The sequence below is a fragment of the Neovison vison genome, chromosome 12 (assembly GCF_020171115.1).
Source record: "Neovison vison isolate M4711 chromosome 12, ASM_NN_V1, whole genome shotgun sequence".
Taxonomy (NCBI): Eukaryota; Metazoa; Chordata; class Mammalia; order Carnivora; family Mustelidae; genus Neogale; species Neogale vison.
The window spans coordinates 74934274-74954392 of NC_058102.1; the positions used below are offsets into that span (position 1 = coordinate 74934274).

The window sequence follows — 20119 nt, forward strand, 5'->3', positions numbered from 1 at the left end:
CTACATAGGTACATGCTATAAATTCTTGCAAAGTGACTAAAAGAATTTATAGGTAGGTCATAGAATTTATTTGCATCATTTGAGTTAATAGTCAGTTAATGGTGGTCCATTATTAGCAGATGTGGTATCTTTGACACTCTAGAATCAGGTTTAGTACAGAGATGAAAGAGAAAATTAGGAATGCCTAACAAGGAGCAGATATGGGTTCATTGTCCCCCAATCTGCAGGACTATGACTGTAATATTTCTTACTGCAACCCAAAGATTGAGCTAGATGGCCGCTGACCAAAAAGTTTACTCTCTACTGCCTTGCCTTCCACCACACTTTTTTCTTTAGAATGAAGTTGGAATTTTGCCACTCCTTAAAATGTTATTGGATAACAAATTACTCCAGAGTTAACAAATTTTAGAAGAGTATTGATAGCTAAATGCAAAAGAACAAAACAAAATAAAAAATAGTATTATTTTGATCCTGGAATAGATCCAGGATGCTCATTGGAAAAATAAAAAATATATCAAGAGAAAAAAGAAAACAAATTAAAAAAATCTTTTTTTAACATTTAAAGCTACTTTGGTACTGTGTATTAAAATACATTACTTCAAATTCATGCTCAGCTAGTACATTCAGTACTCTGATTGGTACAATGAACACAATAGTTTCTTTGTATTTGGCATGTCAAGGTCTACTCTTTCAAACTTGACAGATCCTTAGTTAAAAGATAATAGATTCAAGTACTTTATAGCTGTAAACCAGGTCAGTGTGGTTATGTGCATATACTCTCTCTTCCTGTGAGAATTCCTAAGTGTCTAGAACGTCACTGGTGCTGAAAAAAATGTTCATTGATTAGATGAGTGAATAAATATGTAAAATAGAGGTAGTTTTATTCAAAACCAGAAAAGCTTTTCTTTAACTACCTATACTTTCAGTGGCTTCTTGAGTGTGCATGAGATCACTACATTTAAATATTCAAAATACATTAGTCTTTATAATGAGTGACTTCTTGAAAAAAGTTAATTAAAAATTTGAAAAATATACTTACATAGCTTAAAAATTAATGTATATAAAGCAATATGTTGCAAATTATTCCTTTTCTACATTCATCTAGTTTCTATCATTTTTGCCAATAGTAACTAACTGTTAGTTTCTTGTGTGTCCTTAAATAGGCTTTACTAATATATATAAACATATAAATATATATTTCTTTCTTATTGTCAAAATAGTGGCATAGGGTACACACTGTTCTTCAAAGTGATTTTCCCTATGTTGGGAGTTATTTCTATACTAGTGCAAGCGGTGACTGGCTTGTCACATTTCTGGTATATGGTGGGATGATCCTTAAAGTAAAAATTAATTTTTTGCAAAGAATAAAGACATATCTTTTCATTTCCTTATTCCTTAATCTTCCTTTTTACTCCCAATCTTAAATTTTAAAAAAAAACCTTGCTAGGGATGCCTGAGTGGCTCAGTTGGTTAAGTGGCTGCCTTTGGCTCAGGTGATGATCACAGTGGCATGGGATCAAGTCCCACATCGGGTTCCTTGCTCGGCAGGGATCCTGCTTCTCCCTCTGCCTCTGCCTGCCACTCTGCACATGCTCGCTCTCTCTCTCTCCCTCTCTCTCTCTGACAAATAAATAAATAAAATCTTTAAAAAACAAAAACAAAAACAAAAAAAACCTCGCTAATTCCTGATAAAAATATTAATCCTTCTTGTATAGAAATAATTAGTAACGAAATTATAAATACAAAACGTGTGACTTTGTTTTAACCTGATAGGATTTCTCACAATAAAATATTTCTGCTTTATTTTGCATATGAATTTATGCCACACACTGAATAAATTTTTAATTTCTTGTAACAGAAAGTGGTGTTAACAAATAGAGCTAATTTATAGATTTGTAAACAACAGGGTACAAGATTGCACTGTTTTTTCCCTCTGGTAGTGGTAGATTTATACTTACATACATTCTTACACTTGACCATCCATAAAAATTTGCTACATTAATTTTTCAACAAGTATTTACTGATTAGTTATGAAGTGCTCATATACACTGTAAAGAATACAAGAGAGATACAAGATGATTTCTGTCTTTCAGCTGAGAGGCAAGGGGATGACATAAGACATCTACTTGGAAAATGTTTAAATACATGTCACAGATGGCACTTCCATTGCAAATGTTAGATTCTTTCCATTTCCATTGCTACTGGCCTCAGCCAGTCTTTATTTCATCTTACCTAAACTGCCATGTTAGACTCCTTCCTGGCCCCTTACTTTTCAGAAGCTTCTATTCCTACCCAGTGTACCTATGATGCCACAGAAGGTAACAGCTCCAATAGTTTATACTCTTTTTATAAAAAAAAATAAATAAATATAAACCTAAAGGGCTTACTGATTATATGTAGTTTAAATAGAACATTCTACTTTTGGTTCCCTTTAGTTCCTTCTTCATCTCATATTCCTGAACCCACAGCCTACTGTTTTCCCCCTGAAAATGTTCTAGAACTTGCTTTATTTCTTTTTCCTCATGCTGTTTTTTCTTCAAAAAACATCTCCTTTTTTCAGAATTCTGTCATCCTCATATGGTGATCTTTTATAATATATTCATATTATACTTTATATTTTATATAAAGTATATAAAGTATATATTTATGTAAAACTTTATATTTTATATTTTATATATTTTATAATATATTCATATTAGACATAATCTGTATGAGAGAGAGATTGAGAGCAAATGTGTGTGTGTGTGTGTGTGTGTGAACAAGACCACATTTGTGGAGATTAACAGGAAGATATTATATAGTGTTATTTATATATTAGCATATACTTCTTTACTTGTTTCTTCTATCAGGCTAAAGTTCTTGACCAAAACTTGTATTTTACTAGTCTTTATTTCCACTTTAGAACAAAGTATAAGCTTTGTACGTAGAAAGTTCTCAGTAAGTACTTACATAGTCAAATTGAAGTTATTTGAATCCAATGATGCAGAAAAAAAAATCAATTTCATTTAATGAACTGGCCTAGGAAGATTTTTTTGAATAAGGCCTTGAACAGGATTTTGGATACATAGGGGAAAAAAATTGTGACAGAGACTCTATGTTAAAAATTTGTTGGAATGAGACACAAGATAATTAAAAACAATAATCACAAAAAAGCAGCAACTCTGATTTCCATAGAGTTCTATTTTTAATAATTATATCATTGGCCTGAAGAAGTAAGAAAAAGTCCGTGGCATTTATATCAATATGATAGTAAAGCAGGACTTAATGATACTAATGAGATTCATTAAACATTAAAGATATACTGACTATTTCAAGTTGATGACCAAATTTTTTGACTAAATTTTAGAATTTTTGAGTTGGAGGTTTGCAGTATATAAAGGTCCTCTTTTAAAAAACTTGCACATGATTATTTCAAATAAGAACTTTATAAGAAGGGCTTAAAATCTATGTTTAACTAGTTATTTATGTGTATTTGTCATTAGTGTCTCCTGATATAAAAAGAACTAATACTTTAATTCAAATATGTTTTGTCTGTTACATATATTCTTTTAAATCTGTATTCACATAGCTGGATCACCTTTGCAAGTTTCTGTAAAACTTGGAAAAGTGAAGGTGTATCACTTTTTATTTTTTAATTTTATTTCTTTCCTTTCTGTAGGAAACTGTATTTCTGTATGAATTTATTTAAAGTTAAAATGTGTAAGTTAAGGTAGTTTCTTAAGCAAATTCTTCAACCTAGAATTTTTGAGTTGGAGTTTTGCAGTATATAAAGGTCCTCTTTTAAAAAACTTGCACATGATTATTTCAAATAAGAAATAATCTTATTTAGTAGGCCTAAATAAGGACTACTATTTTTTTTTTTTAAATACAAGGAAACTTTTATTTTCAATTTTCATCAAGAAATTTGCTGTGGTTTTTTATGCTTTTGGTTCTTTTCCTTTTTTTTTTTTTTTTTTTTTTCCAACTTTATTTCATTCTAGCTGCTCAGTGGCAGGAGCCGCTGGGTTCCTGGTATTAAAAAGATGCCAACAGAGGTAGCTGTGTCTCGCCCAGGGGCCCGGCCCACTCTGAATACCCCCAAAAAGGAGAAAAGAAAACACAAAGTAAACCAACAAAATAAAACCAAAAGGAAGAAGAAATTCAGATCATTTTCTTCAAGCCTGGCGGGAACCCACAACAGTTTGTGTGTAACAGTTTGTGTGTTACAGTGGGGAGAAGCCAGGGCCCAGAAGAAGGCCAGCCCACCAGCTCCCTGCAGATGGCGCCGGCACTACTGCTGCTTGTCTCTCCAGCAGGAAGGGCACCGCTGCCCCTCTATCCCTCCCCTTCCCCAGTGCGCTGGGGCACTGGAAGATGGGGCAGAAGGAAGGAGAGGAAGGAGAAGGAAGGAAGGAGAGGGTCTCTCAGGCCCCAGGGGAGAAGCTGGGCAAGGGAAAATGAGGAAGGTCACTGCTCAGCGGTGGAGGTGGTATATCTTATAATCTATATTATTTTACTTTATTAATCTGAAATATAAAATTGTTTAATGATTTTTCAAAAGCTGAAGAGAAGACTTACTTAAACATAACATTATCCGTAAAGATGATACTAGTGTATATTGTGAGCTTTGGTCTCATAGTCAAAAAATTTAGGTTTCATTATTATCTTCCTAACAGAAAAGTCATAAACAGTATCTACAACAGTGGCTCAATGTTCGAGTTACAGAGAAATATCATTTGGCTAGAATGATTTAATAATATATTTTATTATCTACCTACTGCTTTTTGCAACCAGAATATTGAAATGAAAATGTCTGTTGATATGGTACTTAGAATAAAGACACCCCAGAGATAAACACATCCTAATTTCCAGAATCTGTGACTATGTTACCTACAAAGCAAAAGGGACTTTGCAGATGTGATTAAGGTTATTATGAACTTTGAGATGGGGAAGTTATCCTAAATTTCCCACATAGGCTCAAGAACATGTTTCAAAACAATTTTTTTGCATCCCTATTACTTAGAACATACCAAACCCATAGTAGGCACTTAGCAAATATTTGTTGGATGAATAAAAGAAGTAATAATACAAGATTGGGGAATCAAGAGAGAAATACCTAACAATAAATAATTATCTGTATTTGTAGAATTCCAGAAGTGTCATACTTTTTAAAACATAAAAATACCCCTATTTTTTCCCTGTAGGAATATAATAAGGTGAAAAACACCATGAAATCAAAACAGCCCCAATGTACCTTTGAAATATGATCCAGTTTGAAAATTTCTTCGTTCCCTATAAATGTTGGAAACCATGGAATAAAAATCTAACAACTGAAAATGTTATGATGATGCAATGCAACAAATTGGAAGTATAAAATTTTAAGTCACCTTATCCATATAATAATTATAGTGAAAATATAATGACCCCCCAAATACTGATTTTAATTAGTAAAACACTGATGGGGGAAAAATTAAAAAGGAATTACTTTGAATTAAAATATAATTTTCTTATTTTTAAAATAATCCCTTATCTCTATTAAAAACTGCTATGTTTTGGGCGCCTGGGTGGTTCAGTTGGTTGGGCCACTTCCTTTGGCTTAGGATCCTGGAGCCCCTGGATCAAGTCCGGCATCCGGCTCCCAGCTCTGTGAGAAGTCGGCTTCTCCCTCTCATGTTCTCTCTCACTCTCTCTCTCAAATATATAAATAAAATCTTAAAAAAAAAAAAAAACAAAACTGCTACATTTTAAGATTATAAATTTTGCTAAAATTTGGACAAAAGATGGCAAATACATAAAGACAATCTGGTGGTAAAAAATTAAATGATGGGCAGGGGGGACCAGAGGGGAAGATGAACCATGAGAGATTATGGACTCTGGGAATCAAGCTGAGGGTTTTAGAGGGGAGCAGGGTGGGGGGATGGGTATGAAGGAGGGCACATGTTGTGATGAACATTGGGTGTTATATGCAAACGATGAATCATGGAACACTACATCAAAAGCTAATGAGGTACTGTACGGTGACTAACATAATAATTAAAAAACTTAAAAAAATTAAATGACTCCATTGAAAAATCAAGAAATCAGGGATGCCTGGGTGGCTCAATTGGCTGTGTCCCCCTCTTGATTTCTGCTCAGGTCATGATCTCAGGGTCATGTGAGCAGGGTCATGAGGGCAAGCCCCGTGTTGGTCTCTGTGCTGAGTATGGAGCCTATTTAAGTTTCTCTTTCTCCCTCTGCCTTTGCCCCCGACCCCCAGCTCATGATCTGCCTCTCTCTTAAAAACAAAGCAAAACAAAACAAAAACAAATCCAAACAATTCTGCAATCTAACCTAAGCAACCAGTTCTCTAGTTCCAATTCCATAATTCTATCCTAGACAGATAATCTCAAATAAAGATTTATGGAACAAAGAATACAATAATTTTTAGCATAACGAATTTATGCCTAGGTAAATAGATCATACATTTAAACATCATGCACTAAAATAAATGTAGCATGAAAGAAAACCAGTGTGGGAATTTTTTTTTTATTTTTAAAAATATTTTATTTATTTATTTGACAGAGAGAGATCACAAGCAGGCAGAGAAGCAGGCAGAGAGAGAGGGAAGAAGCAGGCTCCCTGCTGAGCAGAGAGCCTGATGCGGGGCTTGATCCCAGGACCCTGGGATCATGACTTGAGCCGAAGGCAGAGGCTTTAACCCACTGAGCCACCCAGGCACACCCCAGTGTGGGAATTTTTAAACTTAGTTTGATCTCAATAATTTAAAAAAATGTATAGAAAAAATTTAGAAAACAATATGCCATAATTATACACATAATGGGTAGCACTATAGAGTATTTTAATTTTGTATGGTTCTTTACTGTTTTCCCCATTTTCATTACTAAAGTTATTATTTTATATTCAGAGAAAGCATTTCATAATGTAAATGAAAAATCCTAATATAAACAGTCACTTATGATCATTCAACATTTCAAATTCTGTAATCATATCTAGTACATGAAAGCCTCTGTAGGAATGGGCTGTTTTAAATTCAAACAAGGGCTTTTCAAAACAGCATCAAAATACTTTTTAGGTTTGATCTGAGGAACAAAATTTTCTTAAATAATGAAAGTCAGTATTAACTATGAGGAGACAAGTTACAAATAAACATTTTTTAAGAGAAAACAACTACTATTTTTGGTAACTTAAAGAGCTATATTTTATTTACGTAATTACTAATATTGTGTTAGGTGCCTAAATTATTTTATGTATGTAATCAAAGCCTACCTTTGCAGGTTCTTAGAATATAAATTCTACAATTTGCAAACTTACTCCAAGAAGCTGGGTGATAATTAGTTTTATGTACCACTGCAGTTCAAATAAAAACCAATATATTGGGGGAATTATTACTTACCGTAGTAGCGCAATGAATATCTTTCCACACTGTGGCTTCCCTGGAGAGATCAGAGACTTCAAACAAATTATCAAGAATCACTTCCCCAATCATGTCATGTCTAGAAAATCTGTCAAAATCATACACACTGAAATGTAGTTTTCGGTTGCTTAGTTGATCATATGCTACGGGAAACTGAAACGTTTCATCAAATAGAGGATTTAAAGTCTTTCTGTGCACACGGGTCTGAAATTTCTTTTTCCTGTCTGGAAGAAGATACATCTTCACATAAGGGTCAGAAGTGCCTGTGAAGTCTTTAGCAGGGAGATCTAAGGCTTTGATAATTTTAACAACTAGAAGTTCATTTTCATAGTCATACTGGAGGGTGAAGTTAAGTTTCCCACAAGTTTTGATATCTTCTTGTCTGTTGCCCTCAGAATCAACTGATTTCTGTTTGTAGAGCTCTGGCTTTATCCTCCCAATGCTGGTTGTTGTTTCTCCTCTTTGTAAAACGGGTTCTGTGCCCATGCTAAAATCAACACTGGAAACCTGCATTTGCCTTGGTAGGTGTCTCCTGAAGGAATTGTGGCTGTTCACACACATACACACACACACACAAAATAATTCAGAAAGATCATTTTGATGACAACATTATATGGTAGCATGTAAACTTTCTCCCATCCCCAGGATAATGAAAGCAAGGCATTTGTATCAATGGACAGCCAGCCCCGCCCCTCCGACACACAGACAGAGACAGACACACACACACACACACACACACACACACCCAATCAAAGGGCTACTTTTGAAAAACCAGAAATGCAATATTTAAAGGAAAAGTCTTCTAAAATGATAACACCTGAAACACTCAAATGTACATTTTCTATAAGCTTTTGGAATTTTGTACTCTTAACCACAAGCATATAATTACATACAATTGTAAAAAAACGGGATTACCAACAAAGTTTAGTAATCCACAAAATACAACGAATCATCAATCATCTGGTTATATCTAGGTGTAAGTCTTATGTAGACAAATCATTCACATGGCTGGTTTCTTATATCTGCATACTTGTGTCTCCTGAATCTCATGTTTACAGACTATCCTACTGCAATAAAAAATACAAGTCCACCTATTCTTATACTCTGTTAATTATTTCTAATAGTTAAGATAACTAAATAAGTATTTACTTGTAAAAAGAATATTTAGAGGTGACAGCCAAAATTAGTACATTTTTTTTTTTCAACATTGAGTATGCTTCAGAAATCCTGAGGATTAAAAAATGTAGAATGTTAGAATTAGGGGCCAACATAATAGGGTGTTTTAGAATTCAAACTGACTTTCCTATTATCACTGTTACTATTCATCTAGTCATCATTTCCAGGACACCAGCTAACCAGTGTCTTTTTTTTTTTTTTTTAAGATTTTATTTACTTATTTGACAGACAGAGATCACAAGCAGGCAGAGAGGCAGGCAGAGAGAGAGAGAGAGGAAGGGAAGCAGGCTCCCTGCTGAGCAGAGACCAATGTGGGTCTTGATCCCAGGACCCTGGGATCATGACCTGAGCAGAAGGCAGAGGCTTTAACCCATTGAGCCACCCAGGCGCCCCTAACCAGTGTCTCTTAAATGTGATTGTACTAAGATTTGCTTCTCTTCTACTACTCTGTGATTTCCGGCAGGAACAGAATCAACTTATGAACTACTCAATGCTTATTAGTTCCAGGTCTTTTGTTCTTATTCTCCTTAGTCTCCCTATCAGACTAATCGTTTCTCGGACTATAACTGTCATCTTAAATCTGATGGTCTCCTGCCTTTATCTCAGATATATAAGCTTCTAGTTCCATATTTCTATATCTCTAAAAGAGACTTTCTAAATGCTTATCCTAATTTTGCTCCAAACTCAAGCAAAATCATTATTATCTGCCTTTTACTCCCAAACTGGTACTCCCTTCCACAGTCTTAGAAAATAGCTCTAACATTTTTATCAGTCACTTAGGCTTAGAAGCCTGAATTATGGTTTGAATCTCCTTTCCTTTATTCATGCAATTTACTCAATTTTCTAAATCTTGTTGATGTTTGCTTTGAAACATCCCATATACTTGTCCATTCTATTTCATTTCCATTGCTACTCAGTCCAGATCCTCATCACCTTATACTTGGCTTTTTATACTAGCCTTTGGCTGATTTTCCTTCTTTAGCTCTCTCTTACACTTAACATCTACCTATCTATTACTTCTAAATCCTGTACCCTCTTCTGTTATTTATTATATCAGATCTACATTATTGTTTTACAGCAAGTGCTAAGTAATATTGAGGACACTGCTTATCTAATACTTGACTCATTGATATACACGACTGATTTAAGAGGGATAAAAAACTAGCAACAACCAGAGTTAAGATACCTAGCCAAGATACCATTTGAGAAGTAGTTCGAGGAGCTAAGGAGGTTGAACCTAGCAAGGATAGGAATCTGGCTTCTAATATCTAAAGGACTGTCATGGAAGAATTAATAAGAATCAGCAGAATTACAGGGAAAGATAGACTTCAGCTTACTATAGTGGAACATTTAAAAATAACTAGAGCTGTCCAAAATGGTGAAGTAATGAGCCTCCACAGACCCCAAGTATAGAAACGAAGGTTAGATGTTGAAGGAAAATTTTCTGCCTCAAGTGAGATGAGGCTAGACTTCTCAGTGTTTAACACTTAATTTTTATAATTCTCTATCATTCTGTGATTCTTTAATAATTTTATTCAAGATATCATTTTATATATTAATAAGATAGAATTTTATTATGTAAACTATATATTATGTAAAATCATAATTATAACCTGACGTGTTCCAAATTCATCCTCTTACATTGAATTAGCTTATTTTCTATTAGTGGGACTGAAATACTAAACAACTTTTTTTTTTTGTATGTGGCACTTTCCATATTTCCTTTTTATGTTGTTGTTTCAAGTATTTATTTATATTCTAGTTAGCTAACATGCAGAGCAATATTGGTTTCAGAAGAATTGTTATTCAACACTTACATATAATCCCTAGTGCTCATCACAAGTGTCCACCTCAATGCCTGTCACCCATTTAGCACATCTGCCCACACACCTCCCCTCCAGCAACCCTCAGTTTGTTCTCTATAGTCTTTTATGCTTTGCCTCCAACTCTTTTTTCCCTTCCTTTCCCTAAGTTTATGTTTTGTTTCTTAAATTCCACTTATGAGTGAAATCATATGGTATTTGTCTTTCTCTGAGTGACTTATTTTTCTCAACATAATACACTGTAGCTCTGTCCACATCATTGCAAATGGCAACATTTTATTCTTTTTCATGGCTGAGTAACATTCCTTTGTGTGTGTGTGTGTGTGTGTGTGTGTGTGTGTGTTTTGTGTGGGTGTACCACATCTTTTTACCCATTCATCAGTTGATCCTTTGGGCTCTTTCCATAATTTGGCTATTGTTGATAATGCTGCTATAAATACCCCTTTGAATCAATATTTTTGTATCCTTTGGATAAATAGTAGTGTAATTGTTGGGTCATAGGAGAGTTCTATTTTTAACTTTTTGAGGAACTTCCACACTGTTTTCCAGAGTTGCTGCACCAGCTTGCATTCCACCGACACTGTAAGAGAGTTCCCCTTTCTCCGCATCCTCGCCAACATCTGTTGTTCATTTTAGCCATTCTGATAGGTGTGAGGTGATAACCTCACCATAGTTTAGATTCATAGGTCTCTGATGATGAGTGATATTGAGCATCTTTTCATGTGTCTGTTAGCCATCTGTATGTCTTCTTTGGAAAAATGACTATTCATATCTTTTGCCCATTTCTGAACTGGATTATTATTATTATTATTATTATTATTTTGGATGTTGCATTTGATAGACTCTTTATAGATTTTGGATACTAACCCTTTATCAGATATGTCATTTGCAAATATTTCCCCCCACTCTGAAGGCTGCCTTTTAATTTTGTTGATTTTTTTTCCTTTGCTGTGCAGAATCTTTATCTCAATGAAGTCTCAGTAGTCCATTTTTGCCTTTGTTTCCCTTGCCTCCAGAGATGTATCGATAAGAATTTGCTATGGCTCATGTCAAAGAGGTTGCTGCCTGTGTTTTAATCTAGGATTTTGATGGTTTCTTGTTTCACATTTAGGTCTTTCAACCATTTTGAATTTATTTTTGTGTGTGGTGTAAGAGTGGTCTAGTTTCATTCTTTCGCATGTTGCTGTCCCATTTTCCCAGCAACATTTGTTGAAGAGACCATCTTTTTTCAGTCAGATATTTTTTTCTGCTTTGTCAAAGATTAGTTGACCATATAGTTGTGGGTCCATTTCTGGGTTTCTTTTCTGTTACACTCATCTATGTGTCTCTTTTTGTGCCAGTACTGCCTTGGTCACTACAGCTTTGTAATATGGCTTGAAGATTGAAATTGTGATGTCTCCAGCTTTGCTTTTCTTTTTCAAGATTGTTTTGGCTGTTTGGAGTCTTTTGTCGTTTCTGTATGAATTTTAGGACTGTTTGTTCTAGCTCTGTGGAAAATGCTGGTGGTATTTTGTTAGGGATTGCATTAGATGTGTAGATTGCTTTGGGTAGTATAGACATTTTAACAATATTTATTAAATATGAGCATGGAATATTTTTCCATTTCTTTGTGTCTTCCTCAATTTCTTCCATAAGTGTTCTGTAGTTTTCAGAGTACAGATCCATTACCTTTTGGTTAGGTTTATTCCTGGGGTCTTATGGTTTTTGGTACAATTGTAAATGGGATTGAGTCCTTGATTTTTCTTTCTACTGCTTCATTATTGGTATGCAGAAATGCAACAGATTTTTGTACACTGATTTTGTATCCTGTGACTTTAGAATTCATAAATCAGGTTTAGCAATTTTTTGGTGGAGGCTTTTGGTTTTCTACATAAAGTATCATGTCATCTGCAAATAGTGGAAGTTTGACTTCTTCCCTGCTGATTTGGATGCCTTTTCTTTTTGTTGTCTGATCGCTGAGGCTGGGACACTAAACAACTACTTAAATACTATAGAAATGGTACAGCTAATCTCATTCTAATTCTTGATACTTTTTTAGCCCTAATATGATAATGGAATACTATTTATTTCTTTAAGCCTATATATCTATCTTTGATATACAGGATTAGGGGCTTAAATTAGGGACAGGCAACTATTAGAGAATATTTAGGAAAAGTAAGAAGAATTTTAAAAGGAATACAAGTTCACACCAACCACAGTAAAAATCTCACTCCCTTCACTTGCCAGGTGCTTGATGCTGGGCAGGGCCTCTCAGAGCTTCGGTCTGAAAAATGGTTGTAATGCTGTTACCTGCGCCATAATGTGTGGTGCAAATTATGTGAAATGATGCATCCCAAACATTCAGCCCTTTGCATGGCACGTAGTAAATACTCAACAAATATTAGCCATTAATGACAATAAAAATGTTGATGTAAATTTTAAAAAATAATAAAGGAATACAAGTAGTATATGTTCTGAATTATGAAAGGGGTTTATATAACAGTTCTATATTCAGTGTACTTAAGAGATTAGGAATATTTTGTTAAATAATTTAATATTTCTGCCCAAATCACATTCACTTATATAATGATTTTTTTAAAAAAGATTTTATTTATTTATTTGACAGAAAAAGAGTGAGAGTGAGCAAGCACAAGCAGAGGGAGCAGCAGGGAGAGGGAGGGGGAGAAGCAGGCTCCCCGCTGAGCAGGGACCCTGACACGGGACTCCATCCCAGGACCCCGGGTTCATGACAAGAGTCCAAGGCAGACACTTAACCAACGGAGCCACCCAGGTGCCCCTATAATGATTTTTAAAGAAAACTTTTGTAAACAAAGCCCCCCAATAGTAAAGTCCTTATATTTTATAGGTTGATTCCACTCACACTCACTTATACTTTTCAATATCCTAAAATTTTAACCTTCTATCCTCTCCCTAAAAATCAGTAAATTCTTTCTTATGTCTCTGAATATAACTGTACAGCTGTAAAGCCCCTCCAGCAGGAATCAAAGAGTAGTAATGTTTTTGTTCCAGTAAGCTAGTGTCCTAATTATAGAGTAAATAGTGCATAGTCTAAGTCATAGTTTAGCTAGTCAGTTAAGAGAAGCTTTAATTATTACAATTCTAAACTAGTGCCATGACAAAACAGACTCTTTCTTCTTGCTCCCCCCGCCCCACACACCACTAGCCCCTTTTCTTCTTCTTTTCTGGAATGACATGATAAGTGGCTAGTCTCACACAAATATACAACCAAAGTATAAGCCACTTGACTATTACTGATCTCATTCGTACCCTTCAGACCTAGAAGGGCAACACCCAGGCACTTCCCCAGGTAGGGAAGGAAAAACTTTCCCTGCCTTACCTGGAATATCTGACAGTAGCTAGAGTCAAAATTACTTGATGCCATAGGAGTAACATGCATTAACATGGTGATTTTCAGATGCTTATTACCAACCGATCCCTTCCTTCAAACAGAATCAGAAGCCAGAAGCTGAATATGTAAAGACAGAGCTGGTCTGGTTGTCGTGTAGGTAGAGTCCTGGGATCTCCCTGGAAACCAAGCCAGCTTTTCTCTACTAACCAGAAGAAGCTGCTTAAAGATCACAACGCTGAGATGCGTGGGGAAAATGCTGACCTGGAATCAGACAGTTTGTTTCCAGCTTCCCTAAGTGAGAGCAACTTCGGGCAAGTCACTTAACTTGTTGGAGATTTACTCTCATTTATAAAACAGTCCTTTCAGTGCGAAGACTGAAGGAAATATTAGATACGATGACTTTGAAAACTATAACTTCTCATAGTCTGTAACAGTTATTATCACTAGAATTCAGGACACAAGGACCTGAAGTATGAATGCCATAATGAATTCTCTGATTCTGACAATCGCAAGCCTAGGGCTACTGTTTGGGGCTGCACAGGTGGCAGAAAGTCATTCCTGAGCAAGCACATCCTGGGTCACAGTCCTGGGTAACATTGGCCCTCCAATTCATTCACTTCTTAGAACCTAGCATTTCTCTTTTCCTTAAACGGGAAACCTTTATCCTATTACACTTAGCTGCAGTGTCTTTTTTTAAAAAAGATTTTATTTATTTATTTGACAGAGAGAGGGCATAAGTAGGCAGGGAGGCAAGCAGAGGGAGAGGGAGAAGCAGGCTCCCGGCTGAGCAGAGAGCCCTGACAAGGACCCTGGGATCAAGACTGGAGCCAACGGCAGATGCTTAACAACTGAGCCACCCAGGCACCCCTTAATTGCAGCGTCTTTACCATTTGTTAAGTTTACCTTAGATATTGCTTGAGAATTCAGAGAGGAAAAGCAAAAATATATTCAGCAGCATTTTACTGATTTATTCAATATGTTTAGAAGGAATTAATCTCTCCTTGTTTTTGTTACTACTGAAATTTGTATCAAAAACTGTCAGCATATATTAAACGTTATAGCCGTATTTCACAGTTAAGAAGGCTTGAATAGTAAGACTAAATCAAGTTTGCAGTAAACTAAGTTTTCATCTTTGTTTCCTGTTTTCTTATATTCAATTTGAAACAAGAACAGGAGTGACTCATTCAACACACAAAAATCTCAGCAAAAAAACCCACACACAAACAAATATATATATTGCCAAGCCTAACCAAGGCAAGGTACTGCATATATGAAGGCAGACTAAGCTATATAATATGTCACAATGAATTTTTAAAAATAAAAACTGGACATCAGCAAAATCCTCCATATCCTTAATCTCTTCTTTGAATATGCTTCTCACCTGATTGTTCAGTAGAAACATAGCTTTTTTCTAAGGACACGGTTCCCTCTTTGCCTCTCTAAAGTGGTGGCTGATACGTTCCCCACAGTCCTTGTTCCGCTAGCTGGAGGTGGGGCAGTCGTGCATTTGTCTTCTTTCCCATTGTCACTTTGACCCCATTCTCCCTTTATCCACTTCTACCAGCCCTGAAGCTCAAGTCAGCTAGTCGCATCCCCATTATTACTTATTGTTAGCCATCTATTGATTAATAAATCACTCCCTTTAAAGTCTTCATTATTTTCATTTCCTGGTTCACTAACACTCTCTTTGACAAATTTCCGTTCTGATTTCTAGCAATGCACATGTTTCTTTCTACCTTGTGGCCTCTAGGTTCTTTGAACTCCCCTCCTGCTATGATGCCTTTTACTTCCTGAAATTCCTACCATGTACATAGATTTTGTCATAATTAGCTACAAACTGTCCACAACCCCAATGTCATGCATATCTCTCTCTGATCGATGCCTCTTATCTTTCTAGCTCAGACCCCCTTAAGCCCCCCAGACAACCTTTCCAAATTACCAGAACCTCCAATCTTTGACTATACCTCAATTTCATAATCCCTACTTCCCTGATATCATTTCCCTCTCATTATCCAGTTTTAATTCCATGGCTAGTCATTAGAGTCACTCTCAGGGACACATCTCCAATTCCCTGTTGCTTTCTACCTTCTTAGTTGCAGGACAAAAAAATAACTGCAGCTCCGGTTGAATTCACGCTTCCATCATCTCTCCACCGGCACATGTGCAAGTGAATGCAAATGGAGAAAAACATAAAACAACTCTCTCTGCTCCACTTTAAATTCATGACCACATTTCTCATGTAAGCCCTAATGTAACACAGCAATCTCTTCTCCCTCTCAATCTCCCAGATTTGCAAGAAGACCATTTCACGTTCTCACCTTTCTACAAACTTTCATCACCCTTCTTCCTCATGCTAAGTCTCAGTTAAAACCCAGTTTTCCAATTCGCTCAGAAAAATTGAAGCAAAGAGCAGAAACCTTCCACAGACAACATCTTATCAACCCTCTTAGCAGTATCTGTAACCCATATATTTTGCCTTAAAGACAATTCCTCCACTTATATACTAACTCCCATTTTCTCTCTTGTCACCTTCAAGAATATTCCCTCTGATTCTTGCATTATTAATCCTCCCTCTCAGTGGGGTCGCTTCTATCTGCATAAAAAAGACACTGTTGGGGACGCCTGGGTGGCGCAGTTGGTTGGACGACTGCCTTCGGCTCAGGGCGTGATCCTGGAGTCCCGGGATCGAGTCCCACATCGGGCTCCCAGCTTCATGGGGAGTCTGCTTCGCTCTCTGACCTTCTCCTCGCTCATGCTCTCTCTCACTGTCTCTCTCTCTCAAATAAATAAATAAAATCTTTAAAAAAAAAAAAAAAGACACTGTTGTTTCTCCTATCTTAAAGAAAACCTCATACCACTTCCTCTCTCTGTACTACTATGTTTCTCTGACACATTTGTAGCAAAACTCCTTGAAAGAGTTGAGGACAGTCTGTTCACTGTTTAATTTGTTTCCTTCTATTCTATTTAAACATATTCTAATTAGCTTTTCACATGCACAACCCCACCAAAACCAGTCTTGAAAATTTGAACAATGTCTTCCCCACATTGCTAAACTCACGGGGCAATTCACAGTCTTCATCCCAGCCAGATTTACCAGAGTCCCTTAACAGTTCATCTCTCCTGGTTGTTGACATACACTCTTCAGTTGGCCTCTGGGTTATACCTTCCTGGCTTTTCTCCTACTCTACTGGTGCCTACTTCTCAGTCTACTATGCTGTTCCTGATGTCTGCAAACAGTGTATTGAAATTAGTTGTTTTCAAATTGGTCTTCCATTTCTCAGCCCTTTTCCTAGATGGTGCTCTTTATAATGGCAGAGACTACGTATTATTCATCTTTTCATGAATTTCATACTAACATATACTGGGATTCAGGAAATGTTTGCTGGAATTTGTATTAGAATAATTTACCCTAGGGGCACCTGAGTGGTGCTATTAAACATCAGACTTTAGGATTTGGTTCAGGTCATGATCTTAGGGTCCTGAGATCAAGCCCCTCATCTGGGCTCAGCATTGAGCATGAAACCTGCTTTAGATTTTCTCTCCCTCTCCGTCTGCCCTTCCCACTCATGCTCTCTCACTTTCTAAAATAAATTAATAAATCTTTTTAAAAAACCATTTACTGGGCACCTGGGTGGCTCAGTCTGTTAAGCATCTGCCTTTGCCTCAGGCCATGATCTCAGGGCCCTGGGACCCAGCCCCCATGTCAGGCTCCTGCCTTAGCCAGAAGCCTGTTTCTCCCTCTCCTGCTGCCCCTCCCCTGTGCTCTCTCTCTCAAGCTCTCTTTCAAATAAATAAAACCTTTTAAAAAAATCATTTACCCAAATACTCCTGTGACTAATGAAATCAAACATCCCGAGAATGATTTATATTATAAAGGAGGGCCCAATCAATTTGTAATTAGTGTTTGTAAAGAAGTGATGATATTTATCAGTGCCAGAAAACTCCCATGTTTGATTATATTTTATAAGGAATTTTTCCTGACCTTGGTACAAACAGTCATCCCATTTCAGAAAAGAAGTTGGTGTATTTATTGAATACATGTTTCATGAAAAGGCTTATTTAACCAGTTCAAGCACCTGCACAGTATGTTTCATAAAATTTTAATTCAAAGAGCTAGATCTGAGGTCCTCACAGTTTTCGGTAAGTGTTGCTTCTTGATATCCTAGCTAAGTTCTATCTTTGAAACTCTCCCTTTGTGTCACATCTTGCTTTCCATTCCTTACAGTGTCCTGGAATGGATAATTGTAATTTTTGCTATCTTTTCAGAGGAATTTAATTAAAAAAAATCTCTTAAACTATACAATCCAGTTTTATGTATTTTTACATAATTCTTTCATTTCTCTTATGTGATGATTTTAAAAATTATTTTCCAAGCAACCATAGCTTATTGTAAATCCATGAGCACATATAAGTCAATGATTTCTTCCCATGAATGCTTTCTTGCTTTTGTTCTTGTTCAGTTGGCTCTGCCATTAGGTTTCCTAATTACTTTTCACTTAGACACTTAGACTCCTCTCTAGCAGTGGCTAACCTACATAACTCCTCATCCTCAACAATTTATTTTGCCACTTATTATTCACCTCTTCTGGACATCATTAATAGAATGCATGGAAAATTGGTCCTCATACTCATCTTAGGAGTATACCATCATTAACCTCTTTCTAAAATGAGCAGTTTATCTCACAACTTGATGCTATTATTAAAGGAGCAAAGTGAAGTAGAGAGATGACCAATCAATCAAAGTGTCATTTGATGCTTATTAGGTACCTACACAGTGATAGAAATTAGGAATGCATGAAAGTGGCTACACAGCCTTGTTCTCTGAGAAGGTAGCATTGAGTTTGGCAAGCAGCTACAGCTTAATATTAGGACAATCAATAATTGCTAGATTGTAGCAACTCTCCTTTAAGTAATAAAGAATAATAGCTTATAACTGGCCAGAGAAAGTAGATTCTCAGATACATTTTCCTTAAACATCTTATAGTAGATAAAAAACAGGTCACCATTCCAGACATGGGAAGCAATACAGGCAAAAACACAGAGGCAGAGAGGTAAGGTCTACAGGAGGACAGTCAAAAGACAGAGCATTCCTTTCGTGGGCAGTCATAAAATATCCATTTGGATAGATAGATGAGGTTATCAAATTCATTAATTTATTATTATTTTTTTTAACTAAAAAATGTAGCCTGAGTTCCTTCAGTATTTTATCTAGGTGTCAAGAACAATACCAAAGTGAACTTGGCAGATTTTCTGCCTAAGAAAGCAACACAGAGCTGTATGTGTGGGGGAATATGGAATTAAAATGCTTGCATGGTAGCTTGGTATCATCCAATTTTAATAGTTCAAATGGCAGGCTTTGCAGTGGTTTAGGCTATGCTTGTAATGATTTGAAGAGTCACGGTGCTTTTTATAAAGGGTCTTAGATTCTTCCTTCACAACTGCCCTCAGGCTTTTGTCTTTCGGTTGTTGTTTGCTTTTTCCTGATTTTTATCATGCTTTAACTATTACATAAGTTTCTAAATAGATGTCATTTTCTTTAGTCTGTCCTTTAAGCTATTGCCAAATTAATTTTTCTAAAACACAGCTCTTTATACAAGGGACTCTTCTGTGCCAAATATTTTTTGACAGGACAGAACTTGAACATCGTGGCCATGATTTCAAGGCCTCTTATACTTTGATTCTAGCTGACTTTCTCTTCTTCCTTTATTCCTCCACTGAACTCTATTTTCTGATCAAGGTATTTTACCTGCTGTTTTTATGGTAACGTTTCCTATTCAGTGTCTTTTCACATAAAATGTTTCCATTTGGGATGCACACCTTTTCCCAGTAGCCATTCATGTGAATTCCTGGATTCCTTAATGGCCCTTCTCTCAGCCTCATGCTGGAAATAATCTTTCTGTTCTCAGAATTCCACATTCTCCATCACAGTTTGTACTTGTAATTCCTTATTTTGAAGTTGGTCTTTCAAGTCTTGTCTTTGCATTATGTTGTAAATTTTTTTCCAGCTCCCTCAGATTTACAGAGTAGACGGAGTATGCATAATATTTGGTGATACTCATTACTAAATATCTACTGAATAAGACTACAGGATGAATGAACAGTCAGTCAATCAAGATACAGGCTAGAAGAATGTTAGTAATAAAGAAATACACGGATGCCTCCTGGCTGGTTGCTTGGTCTCTGGCAGGCTGACAGGACCAAATGTACAGGCATTTGAAAAGGAAGATGAGAACCTGGAAAATTTGCCCATTTCCAGCAATGCTGTTAAGTTCTGGACCAACCAAAATGTTATGAAATTATAGAGACAAATAAAGCTTGAAAGGCTAAGAAGTTTGTCATCTACTGTCTGAGCCAAGTCAAAGGGAGTCCCAAGAGCAG

The 20119-nt window shown here is 36.1% G+C and overlaps 1 protein-coding gene across 2 annotated transcripts in view; it reads right to left on the reverse strand.

Annotated features, from left to right (window-relative positions):
- The window catches only part of SYT10 (synaptotagmin 10), a 67279-nt gene that overhangs the window by 25186 nt on the left and 21974 nt on the right, over positions 1–20119 (reverse strand). For both annotated transcript variants that reach the window (XM_044227978.1, XM_044227977.1), the window contains exon 3: positions 7373–7940. In XM_044227978.1, coding sequence (XP_044083913.1) covers positions 7373–7940 — 568 coding nt within the window. The remainder of the gene's footprint in view (positions 1–7372; positions 7941–20119) is intronic.